Source organism: Ranitomeya variabilis, chromosome 4 (assembly GCF_051348905.1).
Source record: "Ranitomeya variabilis isolate aRanVar5 chromosome 4, aRanVar5.hap1, whole genome shotgun sequence".
NCBI classification, from domain to species: Eukaryota; Metazoa; Chordata; class Amphibia; order Anura; family Dendrobatidae; genus Ranitomeya; species Ranitomeya variabilis.
In genome coordinates this window covers 542097202-542123089 of record NC_135235.1, presented here as the reverse complement: position 1 = coordinate 542123089, position 25888 = coordinate 542097202, and the positions used below count along the sequence as shown (strand labels likewise).

Sequence of the window (25888 nt, the reverse complement as noted above, 5' to 3'; positions counted from 1 at the left end):
GCACCAATTACACAGGATTATAGGGTGCCAACCTCCGCTGGCAGGTAGGGTGCATGTAGTGGAGTACAGGGTTAGGCACCACCCTGGTCTTTCCTATGGTATGTTGTTGTTATGGTGATGGTTTGTGTTAGTGCACCAATTTTTGGATTTTAATATAATAAGAAATAAAAGGTATTTTTTATCCAGCAAACACAGGGGATTTTTTTCACATGGTAGTGTGTGGCACATTTTGTGTGTGTGTTCATATCCCCATGTGTGGTGAGTATCCCATGTCGGGTCCCCACCTTAGCAACTGTACGGTATATACTCTTTGGCGCCATCGCTCTCATTCTTTAAGTCCCCCTTGTTCACATCTGGCAGCTGTCAATTTGCCTCCAACACTTTTCCCTTCACTTTTTCCCCATTATGTAGATAGGGGCAAACTTGTTTGGTGAATTGGAATGCGTGGGGTTAAAATTTCACCTCACAACATAGCTCCTGTATATAGTATATATCTTTGTGTCATCTCCTCTTATATATAGTATATACCTGTATGTCATCTCCTTCTGTATATAGTATATACCTGTAAGTCATCTACTCCTGTATATAGTATATACCCGTGTGTCATCTCCTCCTGTATATAGTATATACCCGTGTGTCATCTCCTCCTGTATATAGTATATACCCGTGTGTCATCTCCTCCTGTGTATAGTATATACGTGTGTCATCTCCTCCTGTATATAGTATGTACCTGTATGTCATCTCCCCTGTATATAGTATGTACCTGGGTGTCATCTCCCCCTGTATATAGTATATACATGTGTGTCATCTCCTCCTGTATATACTGTAGTATATACCTGTATGTCATCTCCTCTTATATAAAGTATATACCTCTATGTCATCTCCTCCTGTATATAGTATATACCTGTAAGTCATCTCCTCCTGTATATAGTATATACCCGTGTGTCATCTCCTCCTGTATATAGTATATACCCGTGTGTCATCTCCTCCTGTATATAGTATATACCCGTATGTCATCTCCTCCTGTATATAGTATATAAGTGTGTCATCTCCTCCTGTATTAGACCTCGTTCACACGTTATTTGGTCAGTATTTTTACCTCAGCATTTGTAAGCTAAATTGGCAGCCTGATAAATCCCCAGCCAACAGGAAGCCCTCCCTCCTGGCAGTATATATTAGCTCACACATACACATAATAGACAGGTCATGTGACTGACAGCTGCCGTATTTCCTATATGGTACATTTGTTGCTCTTGTAGTTTGTCTGCTTATTAATCAGACTTTTATTTTTGAAGGATAATACCAGACTTGGGTGGTAATATTTTACTTATGTAAAATTTTGCCTCACAACATAGCCTATGACGCTCTCGGGGTCCTGACGTGTGACTGTGCAAAATTTTGTGGCTGTAGCTGCGACGGTGCAGATGCCAATCCCGGACACACACACACACACACACACACACACACACACACACACACACACACACACACACACACACACACACACACACACACACACACACACACATTCACCTTTATATATTAGATTAGGAGGAATAGCTGTCAACTGGCAGTCATATAATGAGTGCCGGGCTGCTGCTTCCCTCCTCCCAAATAACAAAAAAAGAATAGGTCATGTTAATATCCAACATGTCTGATCCTTCTCTAGCCTGTCCTCCATCAGGAGACAGACAGGAGGCTCTCAAAACAGATGAGGAAGTTGGTAGATCTCACAGAGGTCAGCTAGATCTACTGGCATTGAATGTTTATGGATACCCTTACCTATGATCAACCATATACAGCCGTTTATACAACATTTTATTTTCATATGATAAAGAATCTTTTGAGCAAATCTGTAAACACATTGGGGGGTTGTCGGACCAGAAAGCCTGCAATGTGTGGCATCCTTGTATTGTAGTTCTGAGTAGGTCTGTTGTCTAGAAGTCAGGAGGAGGGGGGAAATCGTCCAGATAAGTCGTGCTCTCCATGGCATCGGCTGCAAGATTGGAAAAAATAAAGAAACCGATTAGAATAAAATATGAATTGTAAAATAGTTTACCATTGTAACTTTCCATTAGGAAGCAATATATGGCGGCATTATTTTGGTGCTATATAGAGGTATTATGTGGACTCTGTGCCATCTCTATTTGCATAGTAAGTAACTTGTATATCTATGACTGTGTCATGTGTACGCAGCATTATTTGGATATTCCAGATTGGGATTACATTGTTTGTCCACATTTTGGGATAAACTTTTTTTTTCTTAATGCAGCATTGAAAATTGTGACAAAAAGTTTATTATTTTGAACATTAATTTTTACTTTCTTGGCAGAAAGTGAAATTACACAATAGCTATTCAAATCTGGGTCATTCATGGATATTTGGTATTGGACAATGAGTTTTAAGTTGTTTTTTTTTTAGTGTAAGACCTCATTCACACTTCCGTGAAAAATGGTACTGGAGTCATCAGTGTACAGTCAGTGTGTCCGTTTTCACCACCAGTGTGTCATCAGTGTGTCCATTTTTACCATCAGTGTGTCCGTTTTTACCATCAGAGTGTCACCCGTGTGTCCGTTTTTATCATCAGTGTGTAATCAGTGTGTCCGTTTTTACCATCAGTGTTATTAGTGTGACCGTTTTTACCATTAGTGTGTCACTAGTGTGTCCTTTTTTACCATCAGTGTGTCACCCATGTGTCCTATTTTACCATCAGTGTGTTATCAATGTGTCCGTTTTTACCATCAGTGTGTCATTAGTGTTTTGGATCAGGGTGTCATCAGTGTACAGTCAGTGTGTCCGTTTTTGCCATCAGTGTGTCCTTTTTTACCATTTGTGTGTGTGTTTTTACCATCAGTGTGACACCTGTGTGTCTGTTTTTACCTTCAGTGGATGGAGAAACTAGTCGCATGCATTGCTCAGGTGTGATTGCGGCCCATTCTTCCACACAAACACTCTTCAAATCCTGAAGGTCCTGTGGGCTCCTTCTCTGAACTCTGAGCTTTAGTTCCTTCCATACATTTTCTATTGGATTCAGGCCAGGTGATTGGCAGGGCCATTCTAGCAGCTTTATTTTCTATTTCTGAGACAAATTGAGTTTTCTTGGCTGCGTGTTCGGAATAATTGCCTTGCTGAGATCTCCACTCTCATTTCATCCTCATCATCCTGGCAGATGGCAGCAGATTTTTATCAAGAATGTCTTGGCACATTTGTCTATTCAGCTGTCCTTCAATTATATGAAGTTTACCACTGCCATATGCTGAAAGCATCCCCACACCATGATGTTCCCACCTCCAAACTTCACTGTATAGTGTTTTTGGGGTGACATGCAGTGCCCTTTGGCCTCCAAACATTGTGCGTATTATGGCATCCAAGGAGTTACATTTTTGTCTCATCTGACCAGACTATATTCTCCCAGTATTTCACAGGCTTGTTTAAATGTTGAGCAAACTGTAAATGAGCTTGAACATGTTTTTTTTTCAACAGTGGAGTCTTGCATGGTGAGCGTGCATACAGGCCATGGAGGTTGGGTGTATTACTTATTGTTTTCTTTGAAAAAATTGTACCTGCTGATTCCAAGTTTTTCTGTAGCTCTCCATAGGTGGTCCTTGGCTCTTGGAGAATTCTTCTGATAATTCTTTTCACTCCTCTGTCTGAAATCTTGTGGGGAGCACGTGATCATGGCCAGTTTATGATGAAATTATATTCTTTCCGCCTCTGTATTATGGCCCCAACAGTGCTCACTTGAACCTTCAGTAATTAAAATTTTTTCTATAACCAATGCCACCAGTATGTTTTGCAACAATAAGGTTACCCATCATGAGATGCTCCTTGCGTGGCGCCTCGGTAATGAGACATCTTTTTATATGCCATCAGTTAAACCAACTGATATTATTTTTCAGTAAATGGCAGGATTGTATAGGTATATACAGTGTATATATATATATATATATATATATATATATATATATATATATACACACAAACCTAGCCTCATTCCCATGAAGAGCGAGGCAGTTCTCTGGTTTATGCTGTGTGTGGTGCAGCAGACGCCAGACATTATGTGTGGATCATCTTATGGGGCATAATGTGTGGAGCATCTTATGGGGCATAATGTGTGGAGCATCTTATGGGGCATAATGTGTGGAGCATCTTATGGGGCATAATGTGTGGATCATCTTATGGGGCATAATGTGTGGAGCATCTTATGGGGCATAATGTGTGGAGCATCTTATGGGGCATAATGTGTGGATCATCTTATGGGGCATAATGTGTGGATCATCTTATGGGGCATAATGTGTGGATCATCTTATGGGGCATAATGTATGGAGCATCTTATGGGGCATAATGTGTGGAGCATCTTATGGGGCATAATGTGTGGATCATCTTATGGGGCATAATGTGTGGATCATCTTATGGGGCATAATGTGTGGATCATCTTATGGGGCATAATGTGTGGAGCATCTTATGGGGCATAATGTGTGGAGCATCTTATGGGGCATAATGTGTGGAGCATCTTATGGGGCATAATGTGTGGATCATCTTATGGGGCATAATGTGTGGAGCATCTTATGGGGCATAATGTGTGGAGCATCTTATGGGGCATAATGTGTGGATCATCTTATGGGGCATAATGTGTGGATCATCTTATGGGGCATAATGTGTGGATCATCTTATGGGGCATAATGTATGGAGCATCTTATGGGGCATAATGTGTGGAGCATCTTATGGGGCATAATGTGTGGATCATCTTATGGGGCATAATGTGTGGATCATCTTATGGGGCATAATGTGTGGATCATCTTATGGGGCATAATGTGTGGATCATCTTATGGGGCATAATGTGTGGAGCATCTTATGGGGCATAATGTGTGGATCATCTTATGGGGCATAATGTGTGGATCATCTTATGGGGCATAATGTGTGGATCATCTTATGGGGCATAATGTATGGAGCATCTTATGGGGCATAATGTGTGGATCATCTTATGGGGCATAATGTGTGGAGGATCTTATGGGGCATAATGTGTGGAGGATCTTATGGGGCATAATGTGTGGCGCATCTTATGGGGCATAATGTGTGGAGCATCTTATGGGGCATAATGTGTGGAGCATCTTATGGGGCATAATGTGTGGAGCATCTTATGGGGCATAATGTGTGGAGCATCTTATGGGGCATAATGTGTGGAGCATCTTATGGGGCATAATGTGTGGATCATCTTATGGGGCATAATGTGTGGATCATCTTATGGGGCATAATGTGTGGAGGATCTTATGGGGCATAATGTGTGGAGGATCTTATGGGGCATAATGTGTGGAGCATCTTATGGGGCATAATGTGTGGCGCATCTTATGGGGCATAATGTGTGGATCATCTTATGGGGCATAATGTGTGGAGCATCTTATGGGGCATAATGTGTGGAGCATCTTATGGGGCATAATGTGTGGAGCATCTTATGGGGCATAATGTGTGGATCATCTTATGGGGCATAATGTGTGGAGCATCTTATGGGGCATAATGTGTGGATCATCTTATGGGGCATAATGTGTGGATCATCTTATGGGGCATAATGTGTGGATCATCTTATGGGGCATAATGTATGGAGCATCTTATGGGGCATAATGTGTGGATCATCTTATGGGGCATAATGTGTGGAGGATCTTATGGGGCATAATGTGTGGAGGATCTTATGGGGCATAATGTATGGAGCATCTTATGGGGCATAATGTGTGGCGCATCTTATGGGGCATAATGTGTGGATCATCTTATGGGGCATAATGTGTGGAGCATCTTATGGGGCATAATGTGTGGAGGATCTTATGGGGCATAATGTATGGAGCATCTTATGGGGCATAATGTGTGGCGCATCTTATGGGGCATAATGTGTGGATCATCTTATGGGGCATAATGTGTGGAGCATCTTATGGGGCATAATGTGTGGAGGATCTTATGGGGCATAATGTGTGGAGGATCTTATGGGGCATAATGTATGGAGCATCTTATGGGGCATAATGTGTGGCGCATCTTATGGGGCATAATGTGTGGATCATCTTATGGGGCATAATGTGTGGAGCATCTTATGGGGCATAATGTGTGGAGGATCTTATGGGGCATAATGTATGGAGCATCTTATGGGGCATAATGTGTGGCGCATCTTATGGGGCATAATGTGTGGAGCATCTTATGGAGCATAATGTGTGGAGCATCTTATGGGGCATAATGTGTGGAGCATCTTATGGGGCATAATGTGTGGAGCATCTTATGGGGCATAATGTGTGGAGCATCTTATGGGGCATAATGTGTGGAGCATCTTATGGGGCATAATGTGTGGAGCATCTTATGGGGCATAATGAGTGGAGCATCTTATGGGGCATAATTGGAGCGCCCCCACACCGCCGCAGGGCCTAGGGGTACCCGGAGCCGGGCCTCTGGGTCTCAGTCCTGGCGTTGTCACGGTGGCTAGACCCGGTCCGTGGCCCTGTCTGTCAGTGGGGGACGTCCGGTAGAATAAGTGATGATGATGATGCAGTAACGGTGGTGTAGCGGTGCAGTTGTGGGGGTGCAGGTCGCGGTAAATAACGAGGACACCAGGTTGCAGTCTCTTTACCTCTTTACTGGAGATCTCTCAGTCCGCAGTCCAGAATACGGTTCACCAGGCTGCGCAAGTCCGGTCGGTCCGATGGCACTTCCAGAGTTCTCCTCACAGGTGGAAATCAGTGCCCTCCTTCTTAGCGCTATGTGTTGTAGTCCTTCCCTGCTGTGCTCACGGAAAGTACCCCACAACTGTTGTGTCTGTTTCTTAAGTTCCCTCACAACTCGATTCACTGATGTTCTTCTCGTATTCCATCCCTCCCTGTTATTCAGGTTGGAACGGCACCCGTTTGTCAGGTAGGCCTGGAGTTCTTCCGGGACCCTAGAGACGCCCCTCTCCCGCAATTGCCCCCCAAGACTTCATAGGTGATATGTGGTAGACAGCCCGCCTTAAACTGACTGCCCTGCCGCTGTTTGGAGTATGGCTTGAAGCTGTATGCTATTCCACTCCCTCGGCGTTCCGGCCACCGGTAATGCGCCTCAGTAGGATGTTGCTCCGGTCCTACAGCATGACCCCTACTGGTATTCTCCTTTTTGCTTGATCTCGTTTCTCACTCAGCACAATCTATCTCGCTTCTAGTCCTTTCTTGGGCACCGCCGCTATGCTGAGCAGGCACGGTCCCGTTACGTTCTTTCTAATGCCAAGCCTCTGTCAGGATCCTTCCCTCGGCGTTCCGGCCACCGGTAATGCGCCTCAGTAGGATGTTGCTCCGGTCCTACAGCATGACCCCTACTGGTATTCTCCTTTTTGCTTGATCTCGTTTCTCACTCAGCACAATCTATCTCGCTTCTAGTCCTTTCTTGGGCACCGCCGCTATGCTGAGCAGGCACGGTCCCGTTACGTTCTTTCTAATGCCAAGCCTCTGTCAGGATCCCACCCCTGACAGAGACCCTACTGTCTCTTCCTCCACAACACCCTCTGCCACAAGGTGTTGCTTCGTTCAATCCAGTCAGCTTTCTTCTCTAACTTCCTGCCTGACCCCCAGTTTACCCACTATGGTGGGGAGTGGCCTAATGAATAGAACCCTTAGCTCCCCCCGGAGGCCCTGCTGTGAAACATATTGGTGTCTGTGATACCTGGTCAGATGAACTCCTTCAGTGCCATCGAACGCACCATGGCTCCCCATAGTGGCGGATCCACAGTACTGCAACGACCAGGACTCTGGGGCGCTGCATAATGTGTGGAGCATCTTATGGGGCATAATGTGTGGAGCATCTTATGGGGCATAATGTGTGGAAGATCTTATGGGGCTTAATCTATGGAGCATCTTATGGGGCATAATCTATGGAGCATTTTATGGGACATAATCTATGGAGCATCTTATGGGGCATAATCTATGGGGCATAATCTATGGAGCATCTTATGGGGCATAATCTATGGAGCATCTTATGGGGCATAATCTATGGAGCATCTTATGGGGCCATCAACCTTTATGCAGCATTGTATGGGGCAAATGTTTCTATGGAGCATCTTATGGGGCCATTATTAACCTTTGTGCAGCATTATATGGGGCATATTTTAATATGGAGAATCTTATGGGGCGTGTTTTGTGTGGAGCATCTTATGGGGCCCATCATGAACTTTATGGAGCATTATATGGGGCTCCTGTTTCAATATGGATATTCAAAAACACTTAACCTACTGATGTCTCAATTAATTTTACTTTTTTTGGTACTTATTTTTATTTTTGACATTTACCAGTAGCTGCTGCATTTCCCACCCTAGGCTTATACTCGAGTCATTAAGTTTTAACAGTTTTTTTGTGGCAAAATTAGGGGGTCGGCTTATACTCGGGTCGGCTTATACTCGGGTATACACGGTATATATATATATATATATATATATATATATATATATATATATATATATATATATATATATATATGTTTTCACAAATAGAATAGATTGGGCCCATGGATCCATTCTATGTCCGTTTTGCAAGCCTTCTCGCCGTACGGATGCTATACGGATGACACACAGATAATTTTTGGAGAAAAAAATTGCATCCTCGCATTGAATACAGATCACTGTTCAGGAACTTTTCTGCGTACCTCGGCTGTAAAGTAAAATACGTTAGGTGTGACGCCGGCCACATCCTCATTAGCAGCAGTGCAGTGGGCATAAAAGTGGCCATTTGTGGGGAACCTCGTGAATCTCAGTGCTCGTTCCCCCACCGATAGCTTCACCAGATATCCCCTGTGTGTCATTCTCCTCCTTTTACATAGCAGGTATAGTAAAAGCTGATTTGCATTGTGAACCCTGTTGCACCCAATTCTGGCATCTTTAATGTCCATCTACCTTTGTGATGAATAATAGTGAATGTAATCTGAAAGGGATACAAATCTGAAGCAGCTTGCGTCTCTCAGATCCATATTTTATTAGATAAAGGGATCTTCCAGTAAGGAAGTAAGTTGTCACCTATGCTTATGATATGTGGTCGCTACTAGATCATTGATGACACTACTGAGACCTTCAACAATGGCAAAAATGGGTGACTTGTGTCCCTGTTAGAATGAAGCAACCATTACGCATGTGCACGGTTCATCCATTCATTTTCTATGGAACTGCCAAAAAAAGTAGGATACAAGTTCCCTGTACTTTCCATCAGTGGGGGTCTTAGCAGAATCTGTACATTTTAGCAGTTCTCTTACTGCTTCTCTTATACTGACACCTAGTGGTTACAATGCATTTAGAAAGGGTGGTGTATGTTTGTATATTTTATTATTATTATTATTATTATTATTATTCATTTTTATAGTGCCTTTTATTCCATGGCACTTTACACGTGGAAGGGGCAAATATAGACAAGTACAATAAACATGAGCAATACAAGGCACACACAAGTACAGAGGGAGAGAGGACCCTGCCTGCGAGGGCTCACAGTCTACAGGTTTCTTTATATAGTGTTTTTTTACATATACACATAATGTAATTTACAGTATAATTTTACATAGTGCTATCTGTGGCAGTATCATGACTAATGGTGCATTTACAGAGACCGACTGTCAACACAACACGACCGCAGATCAGGAACCTTTTACCAATCGGCAGTCGTTTGAATAACTGTTCTCCATGGCAGACCAAAGTAAATAATGCGCAGCGAGTGATCAGCACTAGATCGCTCAGTGCGCGTAGGCTGCCATAGTTTCTGATAGTGCAAGTCCTGTTTAAACAGGACCATGTACCGCTGAGAACAACGATCTTTTGTCCTGCACAAGTTGGCAGCCTGTTTACATGGCAAGAAAAATGTGAAGCGAGCGTTTTTAATAACATTTGTTCATGGCCTTTAGGCTGTGTTCCCACAATGAGTTTTTAGTGAGTTGCTGTGTATTTCCCCTGCGTCAAAAACCCAACGTTCTTACAGCTCCAGCAAAGTGGATGGGATGTATAGAAATCTCACGCCCACTGTGCTTTTTTTCTTACTCGGCGTAAACTGACCTGCGGTGCAAATTTCAAATCCACAAATGTCAATTTTTCTTGTGGGTACGTTAAGTTTTATGTGCGGATTTCCCAGACACTTGCACTGGATGCGGAAAATCGACAGGGGAAAAAACACACGTGTTTTCAGTGCGTGTACGCGGCAGAAGTGCAAAAAAAACACATGTAATCCGCACATGACTGTTTCGAAAAAAGGTTTGTTAAAGCCAAATAGCAGGAAGTATAAAGAACAAAACAGCTTTATTTAAAGCATGACACACCAACAAGAGAAAAAAGCCACAGCGTCAAAAACAAAATGAAAAATGAAACAAAATTTCCATGACAATGTGCAGAAATGCGGAAGGTCTGTGGCATTAAAAACTCACCATAAGCTCATGTGGGAACGTAGCCTAAAGGAGCAGAATTCTACATATATAACGCTAGCATCTGTACCTGACATACCATCCTCCCCCGGCCATAGCACACTTGTCATTTCAGAGTCTGGAGGTGGTGGAAGGTCGTCAGCTGAAGGTCCCGTGCACGCGGGGGATGTGAGGCCTACAAAAACAGATGCTGATAGTCATGACTGCATAGTGCCCACAGCTCCATTCTCTGTCCGTCTCTGGAGTTGTCAGTTTCCATTGAGATATTCTAATTTTTAAAGTAGCCGAATCTATGCATGAAAGTTACACCGAACGGACTCTTCCTGCATATAGCATCAATGGCACAGCCAAAAATGTAACATGATGCACACAGGAACCAGTGCAAGGTGTGTAACAGCTTCCTCCACCCGCCTTCCATGTACCAACACTATAGTGTGTATGAGGCAGGGGAATCTCAGGACCCCCAACAGAGCCTCAACTGCGGCCCATTCATTCACTATCGCTATGCCCTTACACCCATCCACTGGAGGGACCAGAAATAATTGTTGGTAAATAAGAGGACAACGACATTCCCTTGATCGGTGCCGCTCACATCTATGTTTCGGTGACTGGTACTACAGTTTAGCCACATTAATTGAATGGGTTGAGCTTCCATAGAAGACACAGTCACACTGACACCAGTGCCAAAGCCTCCCCAGTCCTCAGATCTCATTTATATCTCCAAATACATGTGTGGTCAGTACAAAGGACTAGTATAAGACTTATATTCCTTCTGGAGACCGTACAAAGGACCAGGGGCACTCATTATGTGTGGAGGAAAGGCGATTCCGGCAACTAAATAGGAAAGGGTTCTTTACAGTTAGAGCAGTCAGACTGTGGAATGCCGACCACATGAGGCAGTAATGGCAGACACTATATCAAGATTTTAAACAGAGCTGGATGCTTTTCTCATAATAAATGGCAATTCTGTGGATTGATCACATAGAATTAGACTTCCATTGATTCTCAGTTTGTGTATAAAACCAGATACTGTATATCTCTCTTTAGCCCCAACCAAAAGTACAAAGGGTTAAGAAAGGGTTTTTTACCAAATCCAAGATAACATACCATTTCCTATTGGCCATGGTGAATGATTTTCTGCATTGTCAATGACTGGCGGTGGTGGAAAACATTCATCAACACTTGGTGATTTACAAATGGATATTTCGTTGTCTGAAAAAAAGAGCAAAAAAAGTCAACTAAAAGACAAATAAAATAAAGGCACATCAGAAACCTGACTGTACTGCCATCTAGTGTTGAAACTATTGATGAGCAGTTTGGACTATTTTTGGTGAATCAGATCATTTGTCTCCGCTCACTAAAATCGAGGTGGGATCTCTTTTGGATCACTTTTTAATTAGGTGTTCACAGGCAGGAGAATGCAATATTTATTTTATAATCACCCAGTCCTGAAGGAGTCAACACCTCGCCCACCCGTCACTAGCCAATTCTAGATGGCCTTTCAAGGTTGTGACTGGTAGTGCAGGCTGGGTGGGTTTCGGTCATATTGGCAACTACACATCGTCATTTTACCCCCAGTGTGATCCATTTATAAAGTGCAAGTTGCTCTCATTGGGCTGGAAGGAGGCTCTCATTGCTCACATAAAGGTTCTAACTCATCAAGTTGACTCCATTGCAAAATTCTTAGAGGCGATAGGGTGAGGAAAGTGTAAGTGTGAAGGAGAAAAGGAGGTTTTGGAAGGACCGGAGACAACGTGTTGGAAGGTAATGGGAGATTAGTTCAGAGATATACGGAGGAGACAGATTATGGGCAGCCTTGTAGATCAGTGTTCGCAGTATGAACTGGATACTTGGAATTGGGAGCCGATGAAGGCAGTTGCAGAGGGGAGAAGCGGAGGAATAGTGAGTAGGGATGAGCAACTATCGTCGGCTCCCTCCTTATTTGGCAAGCTTTATCGGGAACCCGCATACCTGGAGCGCTTCCGATAATCAGGTGTCCGGCGCCTCAGCTGCATGTGTTGCGGCTGTGTGACAATCACAACACATAGGCTCTCCATGTATGTGTTGTGACTGTCACACAGCCGCGACACATGCAGCTGTGGCGCCGGACACCAGATTATCGGAGAGCTCCAGGTATCCAGGTTCTCGCTGCAGCTTCTTCGGTAAGCGCTATAGCTTTCAGAATAAGGAGGGTGCCGACGATGTTCGCTCATCTCTAATAGTGAGTTGAGAGGTGGATTAGTTGTGCAGCAGAGTAAAGGACGGATTGGAGAAGTGCAACAGTGTTAGCAGTAGTGATGAGAGAGTATACTCATTACTCGAGATTTCCCGAGCATGCTCGGGTGGTCTCTGAGTATTTTGGCGTGCTCGGAGATTTAGTTTTTTGTTCATGCAGCTGCATGATTTGAAGCTGCTAGACAGCTTAAATACATGTGGGGATTCCCTAACAAACAGGCAAACCCAACATGTATTCAAGCTGCCTAGCAGCAGCCGCAAATCATGCAGCTGCGTCAACAAAAAATAAATCTCTGAGCACACCAAAATACTTGGAGACCACCCGAGCATGCTTGCGAAATCTCGAGTAATGAGTATACTCGCTCATCACTAGTTAGCAGGGAGGCCACAGAGGAGGATATTGCAGTAGTTGAGGTGGAAGATGATTAACATTTTAGTTGCTTCAGGGTTGAGGAAAGGATGGTTGATTTTGGAAATATTTTTGAGTTGCAGGCGTCAAGAGGTGGAAAGAATGCGGATATGTGGTTTGAAGGACAGGGCAGAGTCGAGGGTTACTCTGAGGCAGCGGACATACAGTACACGGGAAAGTGTGATATAATTTATTGTGATAGATTAGGTAGGGTAGTTAGGTGAGATGGAGGAAGATGATGAGTTCTGTTTTGTACACACTTACAGGAAGTGTGATGAAAAGAAGGAAGATATGGCTGATAGACACTCTGGGATACTGGACAGCAGAGAGATGGATCTGAGTATCATCAGCGTATAGATGGTACTAGAAGCCTGGGACTTTATGAGTTGCCCTAGGCTACAGGTATAGATTGAGAAGAGTAGGGGTCCCAGAACAGATCATTAGTCATTTTGGCAAGGGCAGTTTCAGTGGAATGATGGGGGCAGAAGATGGATTTTAGGTCATCAAAGAGTGAGTTAGATAAGAGATGGGAGGAAAATTCAGAATGGACATACTGTTCAAGAAATTTGAAGGCGAACGGGAGCAGCAATATGGGATGGAAGTTTGACGTAGTGGTCGGGTCGAGGGATGGTTTCTTCAGGATAGATGTGATCATGGCATGTTTGAAAGCACAAGGGAGGTTAGCGATAGGTTGAAAAGATGAGTTACGGCTGGGATATGCGTGGTGGTGAGGTTGGTGAGGATGTGGGATGGGGTAAAGTGCACAAATGGTGAAGTGCAATTTGGAGAGGAGATGAGTGAGATCTCCTTCAGTGATGGTGGGCAGCAAGGTTGTGGGGGAGGGGAAGTGTTCTTTTATACATACAGTAGGAGTTGTGGATGGGCAGGAAAGACTTGTCTTGCTTGGTCGACTTTATTTTTTTAAATATGCAAAGGTTTCTGCAGAAATAAAGGAGGTCAGAGGGGGGGCAGTGGAGGGCAGAGGAGGGAGAATCTCCCTGCTCTGCTGCCCGCCCGCTATGGGGCCCCTGAGCAGGCAGGGGGCCCAGTGCCAGCAGTGGGCCCCCCGCCCGTCATTGCAGTTCAACTGTATCGGCATCTAGCCGACACTGACAGGGGGTTGCAATGACGTCACTACTCGGCACCAGCGGTCCGGAGACGTGCAGGCGCTCAGAGCAGCGGAGGAGCCAGGAGGAAGAGAGGTGAGTATTGGATTTATTTTTTTATGGGGGTGCATCATGCTATGGGGGTGCAATATACTATACAGGCTGCCTGTGGGGGTGCAATATACTATACAGGCTGCCTATGGGGTGCAATACACTATAGAGGCTGCCTATGGGGATGCATTATACTATGCAGGCTTCCTATGGGGGTGCATTATACTATACAGGCTGCCTCTGGGGATGCATTATACTATAGAGGCTGCCTATGGGGATGCATTATACTATAGAGGCTGCCTATGGGGGTGCATTATTTTAGGGGCTGCATTACACTTTAGAGGCTGCCTATGGGGGTGCATTATATTAGGGGCTGCATTATACTATAGAGGCTGCCTATGTGGGTGCATTATATTAGGGGCTGCATTATACTAAGAGCCTGCCTATGGGGGTTACATTATACTATATGGAGGCCTATGGGGAGTACAGTATACTATATTGAGGATTGTCTGGTGCGTTATACTATATGGAGGCTTACAGGGAGTACATTATACTATATTGAGGATTGTCTGGTGCGTTATACTATATGGATGCTATCTAGGGGGCCATCTGTTGTGAACTTATTTCTTGGCTCCCTCTTGTGGTCATTAGCGGTATGGCACTTGGAGTGTCTTTCCCCAGGTTGGCACCCACCTGGTTCGTTTGGCCTTGGGTGTGACTATATAAACTTCCTGGATACTCTGTATTGTGCCTGGATTCGTTGTTATCAGACCATGTCTGTTTCCTCTTGTCTCCTGGTCTCCTGATTTTGCAAGATAAGCTAAGTCCTGCTTTCTTATTTTTGTGCATTTGAATTTCCCTTATTTTGTTCTAGCTTTGTTTAAAATGTGATTCCTGATTTTGCTGGAAGCTCAAGGGGGGCTGTTATTCTCCCCCCACACCGTTAGTCGGTGCGGGGGTTCTTGGATATTCAGCGTGGATATTTTGTAGGGTTTTTTGCTGACCGTATAAGTCATCTTCCTATTTTCTGCTATTAGTCAGTGGGCCTCTCTTTGCTAAATCTAGTTCATTCTTACGTTTGTCATTTCTTCTTACCTCACCGTTATTATTTGTTGGGGGCTTGTATTATAACTTTGGGGTCTTTTCCCTTGAGGCAAGAGAGGTCTTATTTTCTCTGAAAGGGTTAGTTAGTTCTCCGGCTGGCGCGAGACGTCTAGGACCAACGTAGGTACGTTCCCCGGCTGCTGCTAGTTGTTGTGCTAGGATCAGGGTATACGGTCAGCCAAGTTACCACTTCCCTATGAGCTGGTTTTTTGTGTTTGCAGACTTAGCTGGTACTCCTGAGATCCTCTGCCATTAGGATCATAACAGTAATCCAGGCCAAAAAGTGCATTGCTGAAGCGGGATTATAAGAAAAGAAGTCTGAGGTTTTTTTTTTTTTTTCTTCCTCCCCTTTATCTCTGAGTGGCTTGAAGCTCTGCTGCAGACATGAATGTTCAGACTCTGATTACTAGTGTGGATCAGCTTGCTGCAAGTGTGCAGGGCATTCAGGATTTTGTTATTAGCAGTCCTATGTCAGAACCTAAGATACCTATTCCTGAGCTGTTCTCTGGAGACCGATTTAAATTTGGAAATTTTAGGAATAATTGTAAATTGTTTCTATCTTTGAGACCTCGTTCGTCTGGAGACTCAGCTCAACAAGTTAAAATTGTTATCTCCTTCTTGCGTGGCGACCCTCAGGATTGGGCTTTCTCATTGGCGCCAGGAGATCCGGCATTGGCAAATATTGATGCGTTTTTTCTGGCGCTCGGATTGCTTTATGAGGAGCCCAATCTTGAAATACAGGCAGAAAAAGCATTGCTGGCTATCTCTCAGGGCCAGGATGAAGCTGAGGTGTACTGCCAAAAATTTCAGAAATGGTCCGTGCTTACTCAATGGAATGAGTGTGCTCTGGCCGCAAATTTCAGAAATGGCCTTTCTGAAGCCATTAAGAATGTGATGGTGGGTTTTCCCACTCCTACAAGTCTGAATGATTCTATGGCTCTGGCCATCCAGGTTGATCGGCGTTTGCGGGAGCGCAAAACTGCTAATCCTCTGGCGGTGTTGTCTGAACGGACACCTGACTCAATGCAATGTGATAGAATACTGACTAGAACCGAACGGCAAAATCATAGGCGTCAGAATGGGTTGTGTTTTTACTGTGGTGATTCTACACATGTTATATCAGCATGCTCTAAACGGCCATCAAAGGTTGTTAGTCCTGTCGCCATTGGTAATTTGCAGCCTAAGTTCATTTTGTCTGTGACTTTGATTTGCTCATTATCTTCCTACCCTGTTATGGCATTTGTGGATTCAGGTGCTGCCCTGAGTCTTATGGATTTATCGTTTGCCAAGCGCTGTGGTTTTGTCCTAGAGCCTTTAGAAAATCCTATTCCTCTTAGAGGAATTGATGCTACGCCATTGGCGGAGAATAAGCCGCAGTATTGGACACAAGTGACCATGTGCATGTCTCCTGAACATCGGGAGGTGATTCGTTTTCTTGTTTTGCATAAAATGCAGGATTTGGTCGTTCTGGGTCTGCCATGGTTACAGACCCATAATCCAGTTTTGGATTGGAAGGCAATGTCCGTGTCAAGTTGGGGTTGTCAGGGAATTCATTGCGATTCCTCGTCGGTGTCTATTGCTTCCTCTACTCCTTCTGAAGTCCCTGAGTATTTGTTGGACTATCAGGATGTATTCAGTGAGTCCAGGTCCAGTGCCCTTCCTCCTCATAGGGACTGTGACTGCGCTATAGATTTGATTCCTGGTAGTAAATTTCCTAAGGGACGACTATTTAATCTGTCTGTACCTGAGCATGCCGCGATGCGTGCTTATATTAAGGAGTCTTTGGAGAAGGGACATATTTGTCCATCCTCTTCCCCTCTTGGTGCGGGATTCTTTTTTGTGGCCAAGAAAGACGGGTCTTTGAGGCCGTGTATAGACTATCGGCTTTTGAATAAAATCACTGTCAAATTTCAGTATCCTTTGCCACTATTGTCGGACTTGTTTGCCCGGATTAAGGGTGCCAAGTGGTTCACCAAGATAGATCTTCGCGGTGCGTACAACCTTGTGCGCATTAAGCAGGGAGATGAATGGAAAACTGCGTTCAATACGCCCGAAGGTCATTTTGAGTACTTGGTGATGCCCTTTGGGCTTTCTAATGCCCCCTCAGTGTTTCAGTCCTTTATGCATAACATTTTCCGGAAGTATCTGGATAAATTTATGATTGTTTATCTGGATGATATTCTGGTTTTCTCTGATGATTGGGATTCTCATGTAAAGCAGGTCAGGATGGTATTTCAGGTTTTGCGTGATAATGCTTTGTTTGTGAAGGGCTCAAAGTGTCTCTTTGGAGTGCAGAAGGTTTCCTTTTTGGGTTTCATTTTCGCCCCTTCTACTGTGGAGATGGACCCAGTCAAGGTCCGAGCTATTCATGATTGGACTCAACCCACGTCCGTTAAGAGTCTTCAGAAGTTCGTGGGTTTTGCTAATTTCTACCTTCGTTTTATTGCTAATTTTTCTAGCGTTGTAAAACCTTTGACGGATATGACCAAGAAAGGTTCTGATGTTGCTAATTGGGCTCCTGCGGCCGTGGAGGCCTTCCAGGAGTTGAAGCGCCGGTTTACTTCGGCGCCTGTTTTGTGCCAGCCTGATGTCTCACTTCCCTTTCAGGTTGAAGTAGACGCTTATGAGATCGGTGCAGGGGCTGTTTTGTCGCAGAAAGGCTCTGGTTGCTCTGTGATGAGACCATGTGCTTTTTTTTCTAGGAAATTTTCGCCTGCTGAGCGGAACTATGATGTTGGTAATCGGGAGTTGTTGGCTATGAAGTGGGCATTTGAGGAGTGGCGTCATTGGCTCGAGGGAGCTAAGCATCGTGTGGTGGTCTTGACTGATCACAAAAATCTGATGTACCTCGAGTCTGCTAAGCGCCTGAATCCTAGACAGGCTCGTTGGTCGTTGTTTTTCTCCCGTTTTGACTTTGTGGTCTCGTACCTGCCTGGTTCAAAGAATGTGAAGGCTGATGCTCTTTCTAGGAGTTTTGTGCCTGACTCTCCTGGAGTCTCAGAGCCAGCGGGTATTCTTAAAGAGGGAGTAATCTTGTCGGCCATTTCTCCTGATTTGCGACGTGTGTTGCAGAGATTTCAGGCTGGTAGACCTGACTCTTGCCCACCTGACAGACTGTTTGTTCCTGATAAATGGACCAGTAAAGTTATTTCCGAGGTTCATTCCTCAGTGTTGGCAGGGCATCCTGGGATTTTTGGTACCAGAGATTTGGTGGCTAGGTCCTTTTGGTGGCCGTCCCTGTCGCGGGATGTGCGATCTTTTGTGCAGTCCTGTGGGATTTGTGCTCGGGCTAAGCCTTGCTGTTCTCGTGCCAGCGGGTTACTTTTGCCCTTGCCCGTCCCGAAGAGGCCTTGGACGCACATTTCCATGGATTTCATTTCAGATCTTCCGGTGTCTCAAGGAATGTCTGTCATCTGGGTGGTCTGTGATCGTTTTTCCAAGATGGTCCATTTGGTGCCCTTGCCTAAATTGCCTTCCTCTTCCGATTTGGTTCCTTTGTTCTTTCAGAATGTGGTTCGTTTGCACGGCATTCCTGAGAATATCGTGTCTGACAGAGGATCCCAGTTTGTGTCCAGATTCTGGCGATCCTTTTGTGCTAGGATGGGCATCGATTTGTCATTTTCATCTGCCTTTCATCCTCAGACTAATGGCCAAACGGAGCGTACTAATCAGACGCTGGAGGCTTATTTGAGATGTTTTGTTTCTGCGGATCAGGATGATTGGGTGACCTTCCTGCCATTGGCTGAGTTTGCCCTTAATAATCGGGCAAGTTCCGCTACTTTGGTTTCACCATTTTTCTCCAACTCTGGTTTTCATCCGCGGTTTTCCTCGGGTCATGTTGAACCTTCTGACTGTCCTGGGGTGGATTCCGTGGTGGATAGGTTGCAGCGGATTTGGAATCTTGTGGTGGACAACTTGAAGTTGTCACAGGAGAAGGCTCAGCGCTTTGCCAACCGCCGCCGCGGTGTGGGTCCCCGACTTCGTGTTGGGGATTTGGTTTGGTTGTCTTCTCGGTATGTCCCTCTGAAGGTTTCCTCTCCTAAGTTTAAGCCTCGCTTTATCGGTCCTTATAAAATTTTGGAAGTCCTTAATCCAGTGTCGTTTCGTTTGGATCTTCCGGTGTCGTTTGCCATTCACAATGTGTTCCATAGGTCTTTGTTACAGCGGTACGTGGTGCCTATGGTTCCTGCTGCTGAGCCTCCTGCTCCGGTGTTGGTTGAGGGCGAGTTGGAGTATATGGTGGAGAAGATCTTGGACTCTCGTCTCTCTAGACGGAGGCTTCAGTATCTGGTCAAATGGAAGGGCTATGGTCAGGAGGACAATTCCTGGGTGGTCGCCTCTGATGTTCATGCGGCCGATTTGGTTCGTGCCTTTCACGCTGCTCATCCTGATCGCCCTGGTGGTCTTGGTGAGGGTTCGGTGACCCCTCCTTAAAGGGGGGGTACTGTTGTGAACTTATTTCTTGGCTCCCTCTTGTGGTCATTAGCGGTATGGCACTTGGAGTGTCTTTCCCCAGGTTGGCACCCACCTGGTTCGTTTGGCCTTGGGTGTGACTATATAAACTTCCTGGATACTCTGTATTGTGCCTGGATTCGTTGTTATCAGACCATGTCTGTTTCCTTCTGTCTCCTGGTCTCCTAATTTTGCAAGATAAGCTAAGTCCTGCTTTCTTATTTTTGTGCATTTGAATTTCCCTTATTTTGTTCCAGCTTTGTTTAAAATGTGATTCCTGATTTTGCTGGAAGCTCAAGGGGGGCTGTTATTCTCCCCCCACACCGTTAGTCGGTGCGGGGGTTCTTGGATATTCAGCGTGGATATTTTGTAGGGTTTTTTGCTGACCGTATAAGTCATCTTCCTATTTTCTGCTATTAGTCAGTGGGCCTCTCTTTGCTAAATCTAGTTCATTCTTACGTTTGTAATTTCTTCTTACCTCACCGTTATTATTTGTTGGGGGCTTTGTTGTGATTCGGTTCGTGGGCTCCCCCGGTGGTCTCTTGTGGTACTGGTGTCCTGCAAGCTTTGCCTTCTCAGTTCACCTGTTCCTATCAGGATGTGGGAGTATCCTATTTAACCTTGCTCCTCAGTCATTCTAATGCTGGCCATCAATGTATCCAGAGTGATTCTGTTGCATGTTCCTGCTCCCAGTTTTCTGCTCAGCTAAGTTGGACACTTTAGTCCTTAAGTCTATTTTTGTATGTTTTGTCCAGTTTGCACTTATGTGAATCTCTGCAGCTGGAAGCTCTTGTTGGGCTGAAATTACCACTCCAGTGGCATGAGTTGTCACATGAGTTAAGGTAATTTCAGGATGGTGTTTTGAAGGGTTTTGCAGCTGACCGCGAAGTCCTCTGTTGTATCTTTCTGCTATTTAGTTAGCGGGCCTCTCTGTGCTAAATCTGCTTTCATACTACGTGTGTCTTTTCATCTGCTCTCACCGTTATTATATGTGGGGGGCTGCTATCTCCTGTGGGGACATTCTCTGGAGGCAAGCCAGGACTGTGTTTTCTTCTACCAGGGGTAGTTAGTTCTCCGGCTGGCGCGCGGCATCTAGAGACAACGCAGGAATGCCCCCTGGCTACTTCTAGTGTGGTGTGTAGGTTTAGCATCGCGGTCAGCTCTAGTTTCCATCACCCGAGAGCTTGTCCGTTTATTCTATGCTTCTGATGTTTCCTTGCCATTGGAAACCATAACAGTATGGCCAGCCCAAATGTTTAATCTATAGGCTGAAGCAGGAGAGAAAAGGAACTGTGTGAAACCTTTTTTTTTTTTTTTTTTCCCTTCCTCTGAAGTTGCACTTCAGCTCTAATTGCAGTCTCCTGTTTTCCTCTCCTCTTAACCCCTGAATGGCTCAGACTTTATTTGTTGAAATATGGATCCCCAGAGTCTGGCTACCAATTTGAATAATCTTGCCTCTAAAGTTCAGAATATACAAGATTTTTTGTTACATGCTCCTCGGTCTGAACCTAAAATTCCTATACCGGAGTTTTTTTTCTGGAGATCGATCTTGTTTTCTAAATTTTAAATACAATTGTAAATTGTTTCTTTCGCTGAGATCTCATTCTGCTGGAGATCCTGCCCAGCAAGTAAAAATTGTTATTTCTTTACTGCGGGGTGACCCCCAAAATTGGGCATTTTCATTGGCACCAGGGGATCCTGCGTTGCTCAATGTGGATGCGTTTTTTCTGGCTTTGGGGTTACTTTATGAGGAACCAAATTTGGAGATTCAGGCTGAGAAAGCCCTAATAGCCCTCTCTCAGGGGCAAGATGAAGCCGAAATATATTGCCAAAAATTTCGAAAATGGTCTGTGCTTACTCAGTGGAATGAGTGCGCTCTGGCGGCAATTTTCAGAGAAGGTCTCTCTGATGCTGTAAAAGACGTCATGGTGGGGTTTCCTGCGCCTACTGGTCTGAATGAGTCCATGACAATGGCAATTCAGATTGATCGGCGTTTACGGGAACGCAAACCTGTGTACCAGTTGGCGGTGTCTTCTGAAGAGGCACCACAGAGTATGCAATGTGATAGCTTTCTGTCCAGAAGCGAACGACAGATTTATAGGCGCAAAAATCATTTGTGCTTCTATTGTGGAAATTCTACTCATGTTATATCAGCATGCTCTAAACGAACAAAGAAAGTTGATAAATCCTCTGCTATTGGCACTTTGCAGTCCAAGTTTATTTTGTCTGTAACTCTAATTTGTTCGTTATCTTCTATTGTTGCGGATGCGTATGTGGATTCTGGCGCCGCTTTGAGTCTTATGGATTGGTCCTTTGCCAGGCGCTGTGGGTTTGATCTAGAGCCTCTGGAAGTTCCTATACCTTTAAAGGGTATTGATTCTACACCATTGGCTAGTAATAAACCACAATACTGGACACAAGTGACTATGCGTATGACTCCAGACCATCAAGAGGTGATTCGCTTCCTTGTACTGTATAATCTACATGATGTGTTGGTGCTGGGATTGCCATGGTTGCAAACTCATAACCCAGTCCTTGACTGGAAAACAATGTCTGTACTAAGCTGGGGATGTCAGGGAAATCATGGGGACACATCTTTGGTCTCCATTGCTTCATCTATTCCCTCTGAAATTCCTGAGTTTTTGTCTGATTATCGTGAGGTTTTTGAGGAATCTACTCTTAATTCTCTTCCTCCTCACAGAGATTGCGATTGCGCCATAGATTTGATCCCTGGCAGTAAATTTCCTAAGGGTCGTCTATTCAATCTGTCTGTACCTGAACATGCTGCCATGCGAGAGTATATTAGGGAGTCCTTGGAAAAGGGACATATTCGTCCTTCTTCGTCTCCTCTTCGAGCGGGGTTCTTTTTCGTAGCTAAAAGCGATGGTTCTTTGAGACCTTGTATTGATTATAGACTCTTGAATAAGATCACAGTCAAGTATCAGTATCCTTTGCCATTGCTGACAGATTTATTTGCTCGCATTGAGGGGGCGAAGTGGTTCTCTAAGATTGATCTTCGCGGTGCGTATAATTTGGTGCGAATTAAGCAGGGGGATGAGTGGAAAACCGCATTTAATACGCCCGAGGGCCATTTTGAGTATTTGGTGATGCCTTTTGGTCTGTCAAATGCCCCTTCGGTCTTTCAGTCTTTTATGCACAATATTTTCCGTGAATATCTGGATAAATTTATGATTGTGTATTTGGACGATATCTTGATTTTTTCGGATGACTGGGAATCTCATGTTCAACAAGTTAGGAGGGTTTTTCAGGTTTTGCGGACCAATTCTCTGTTTGTTAAAGGTTCAAAGTGTGTTTTTGGGGTTCAGAAGATTTCTTTTTTGGGGTACATTTTTTCCCCCTCTTCTATTGAGATGGATCCTGTGAAGGTTCGGGCTATTTGTGACTGGACGCAACCGACTTCTCTTAAGGGCCTTCAGAAATTTTTGGGCTTTGCTAACTTTTATCGTCGATTCATAACTGGTTTTTCTAGCGTTGTCAGGCCTTTGACTGATTTGACTAAAAAGGGTGCTGATGTTGCAGATTGGTCTCCTGCTGCTGTGGAGGCCTTTTGGGAGCTTAAGCGCCGTTTTTCTTCTGCTCCGGTGTTGTGCCAGCCTGATGTTTCTCTTCCTTTTCAGGTGGAAGTTGATGCTTCCGAGATCGGAGCGGGGGCGGTTTTGTCGCAGAAAAGTTCAGATTGTTCAGTGATGAGACCTTGTGCGTTCTTTTCTTGAAAATTTTCGCCCGCCGAGCGAAATTATGACGTCGGTAATCGGGAGCTTTTGGCGATGAAGTGGGCATTCGAGGAGTGGCGTCATTGGCTTGAGGGTGCTAAACATCAGGTGGTGGTCTTGACTGATCACAAAAATTTGATTTATCTTGAGTCGGCCAGACGTCTGAATCCTAGACAGGCGCGCTGGTCGTTGTTTTTCTCCCGGTTTAATTTTGTGGTTTCGTATCTGCCAGGTACTAAGAATGTGAAGGCGGATGCCCTTTCTAGGAGTTTTGAACCTGATTCCCCTGGTGATTCTAAACCTACGGGTATACTTAAGGATGGGGTGATATTGTCTGCTGTCTTCCCAGACCTGCGACGTGCTTTACAAGAGTTTCAGGCGGATCGGCCTGATCGTTGTCCGCCTGGTAGATTGTTTGTGCCGGATGAGTGGACCAATAGAGTCATCTCGGAGGTTCATTCTTCTGCGTTGGCAGGTCATCCGGGAATTTTTGGTACCAGAGATTTGGTGGCTAGGTCCTTCTGGTGGCCTTCCCTGTCTAGGGACGTGCGTACTTTTGTGCAGTCTTGCGATGTTTGTGCTCGGGCCAAGCCTTCTTGTTCTCGGGCTAGTGGGTTGTTGTTGCCCTTGCCTGTTCCTAAGAGGCCTTGGACACACATCTCTATGGATTTTATTTCTGATCTCCCTGTTTCTCAGAAGATGTCCGTCATTTGGGTGGTGTGTGACCGCTTTTCTAAGATGGTTCATTTGGTGCCCTTGCCCAAGCTGCCTTCCTCATCTGAGTTGGTGCCCCTGTTTTTTCAGAATGTGGTTCGGCTGCATGGTATTCCGGAGAATATCGTTTCCGACAGGGGATCCCAGTTTGTGTCCAGATTTTGGCGGGCGTTTTGTGCCAGGATGGGCATTGATTTGTCTTTTTCGTCTGCATTTCATCCCCAGACAAATGGCCAGACGGAACGTACTAATCAGACCTTGGAGACTTATTTGAGGTGTTTCGTGTCTGCTGATCAGGATGACTGGGTCTCCTTTTTGCCGTTGGCTGAGTTTGCCCTTAATAATCGGGCCAGTTCTGCCACTTTGGTCTCCCCTTTCTTTTGCAATTCAGGGTTCCATCCTCGTTTTTCATCTGGTCAGGTGGAGTCTTCGGATTGTCCTGGAGTGGATACCATGGTGGATAGGTTGCATCGTATTTGGGGGCAGGTGGTGGACAATTTGGAGTTGTCCCAGGAGAGGACTCAACGTTTTGCTAATCGCCATCGTCGTGTTGGTCCTCGTCTTCGTGTTGGGGACTTGGTGTGGTTGTCCTCCCATTTTGTCCCTATGAGGGTCTCTTCTCCTAAGTTTAAGCCTCGGTTCATCGGTCCTTATAAGATTTTGGAAATTCTTAACCCTGTGTCTTTTCGTTTGGACCTCCCAGCATCCTTTGCTATCCATAATGTCTTCCATCGGTCATTATTGTGGAGGTATGAGGTACCACTTGTGCCTTCTGTTGAGCCTCCTGCTCCTGTGCTGGTTGAGGGTGAATTGGAGTACGTGGTGGAAAAAATCTTGGACTCCCGTGTTTCCAGACGGAGACTTCAATATCTGGTGAAATGGAAGGGCTACGGTCAAGAGGATAATTCTTGGGTTACAGCTTCTGATGTTCATGCTTCTGATTTGGTCCGTGCCTTTCATAGGGCTCATCCAGATCGCCCTGGTGGTTCTTGTGAGGGTTCGGTGCCCCCTCCTTAAGGGGGGGGGGGTACTGTTGTGATTCGGTTTGTGGGCTCCCCCGGTGGTCTCTTGTGGTACTGGTGTCCTGCAAGCTTTGCCTTCTCAGTTCACCTGTTCCTATCAGGATGTGGGAGTATCCTATTTAACCTTGCTCCTCAGTCATTCTAATGCTGGCCATCAATGTATCCAGAGTGATTCTGTTGCATGTTCCTGCTCCCAGTTTTCTGCTCAGCTAAGTTGGACACTTTAGTCCTTAAGTCTATTTTTGTATGTTTTGTCCAGTTTGCACTTATGTGAATCTCTGCAGCTGGAAGCTCTTGTTGGGCTGAAATTACCACTCCAGTGGCATGAGTTGTCACATGAGTTAAGGTAATTTCAGGATGGTGTTTTGAAGGGTTTTGCAGCTGACCGCGAAATCCTCTGTTGTATCTTTCTGCTATTTAGTTAGCGGGCCTCTCTGTGCTAAATCTGCTTTCATACTACGTGTGTCTTTTCATCTGCTCTCACCGTTATTATATGTGGGGGGCTGCTATCTCCTGTGGGGACATTCTCTGGAGGCAAGCCAGGACTGTGTTTTCTTCTACCAGGGGTAGTTAGTTCTCCGGCTGGCGCGCGGCATCTAGAGACAACGCAGGAATGCCCCCTGGCTACTTCTAGTGTGGTGTGTAGGTTTAGCATCGCGGTCAGCTCTAGTT

The 25888-nt window shown here is 45.0% G+C and overlaps 1 protein-coding gene across 2 annotated transcripts in view; it reads right to left on the bottom strand.

The window, feature by feature from the left end:
- Positions 1 to 1801: 1801 nt before the first annotated feature.
- Positions 1802 to 25888, bottom strand: part of ABI3 (ABI family member 3) — a 159808-nt gene continuing 135721 nt past the window's right edge. Inside the window, exons 9-11 of one of the 2 annotated variants that reach the window (XM_077252491.1) lie at positions 11497 to 11601; positions 10460 to 10564; positions 1802 to 1996 (exon numbers count right to left, since the gene is read on the bottom strand). In XM_077252491.1, the coding sequence (XP_077108606.1) occupies positions 1938 to 1996; positions 10460 to 10564; positions 11497 to 11601 (269 nt within the window). In that variant the 3' untranslated portion in view covers positions 1802 to 1937. The remainder of the gene's footprint in view (positions 1997 to 10459; positions 10565 to 11496; positions 11602 to 25888) is intronic. The other variant, XM_077252492.1, reaches the window with a different exon arrangement.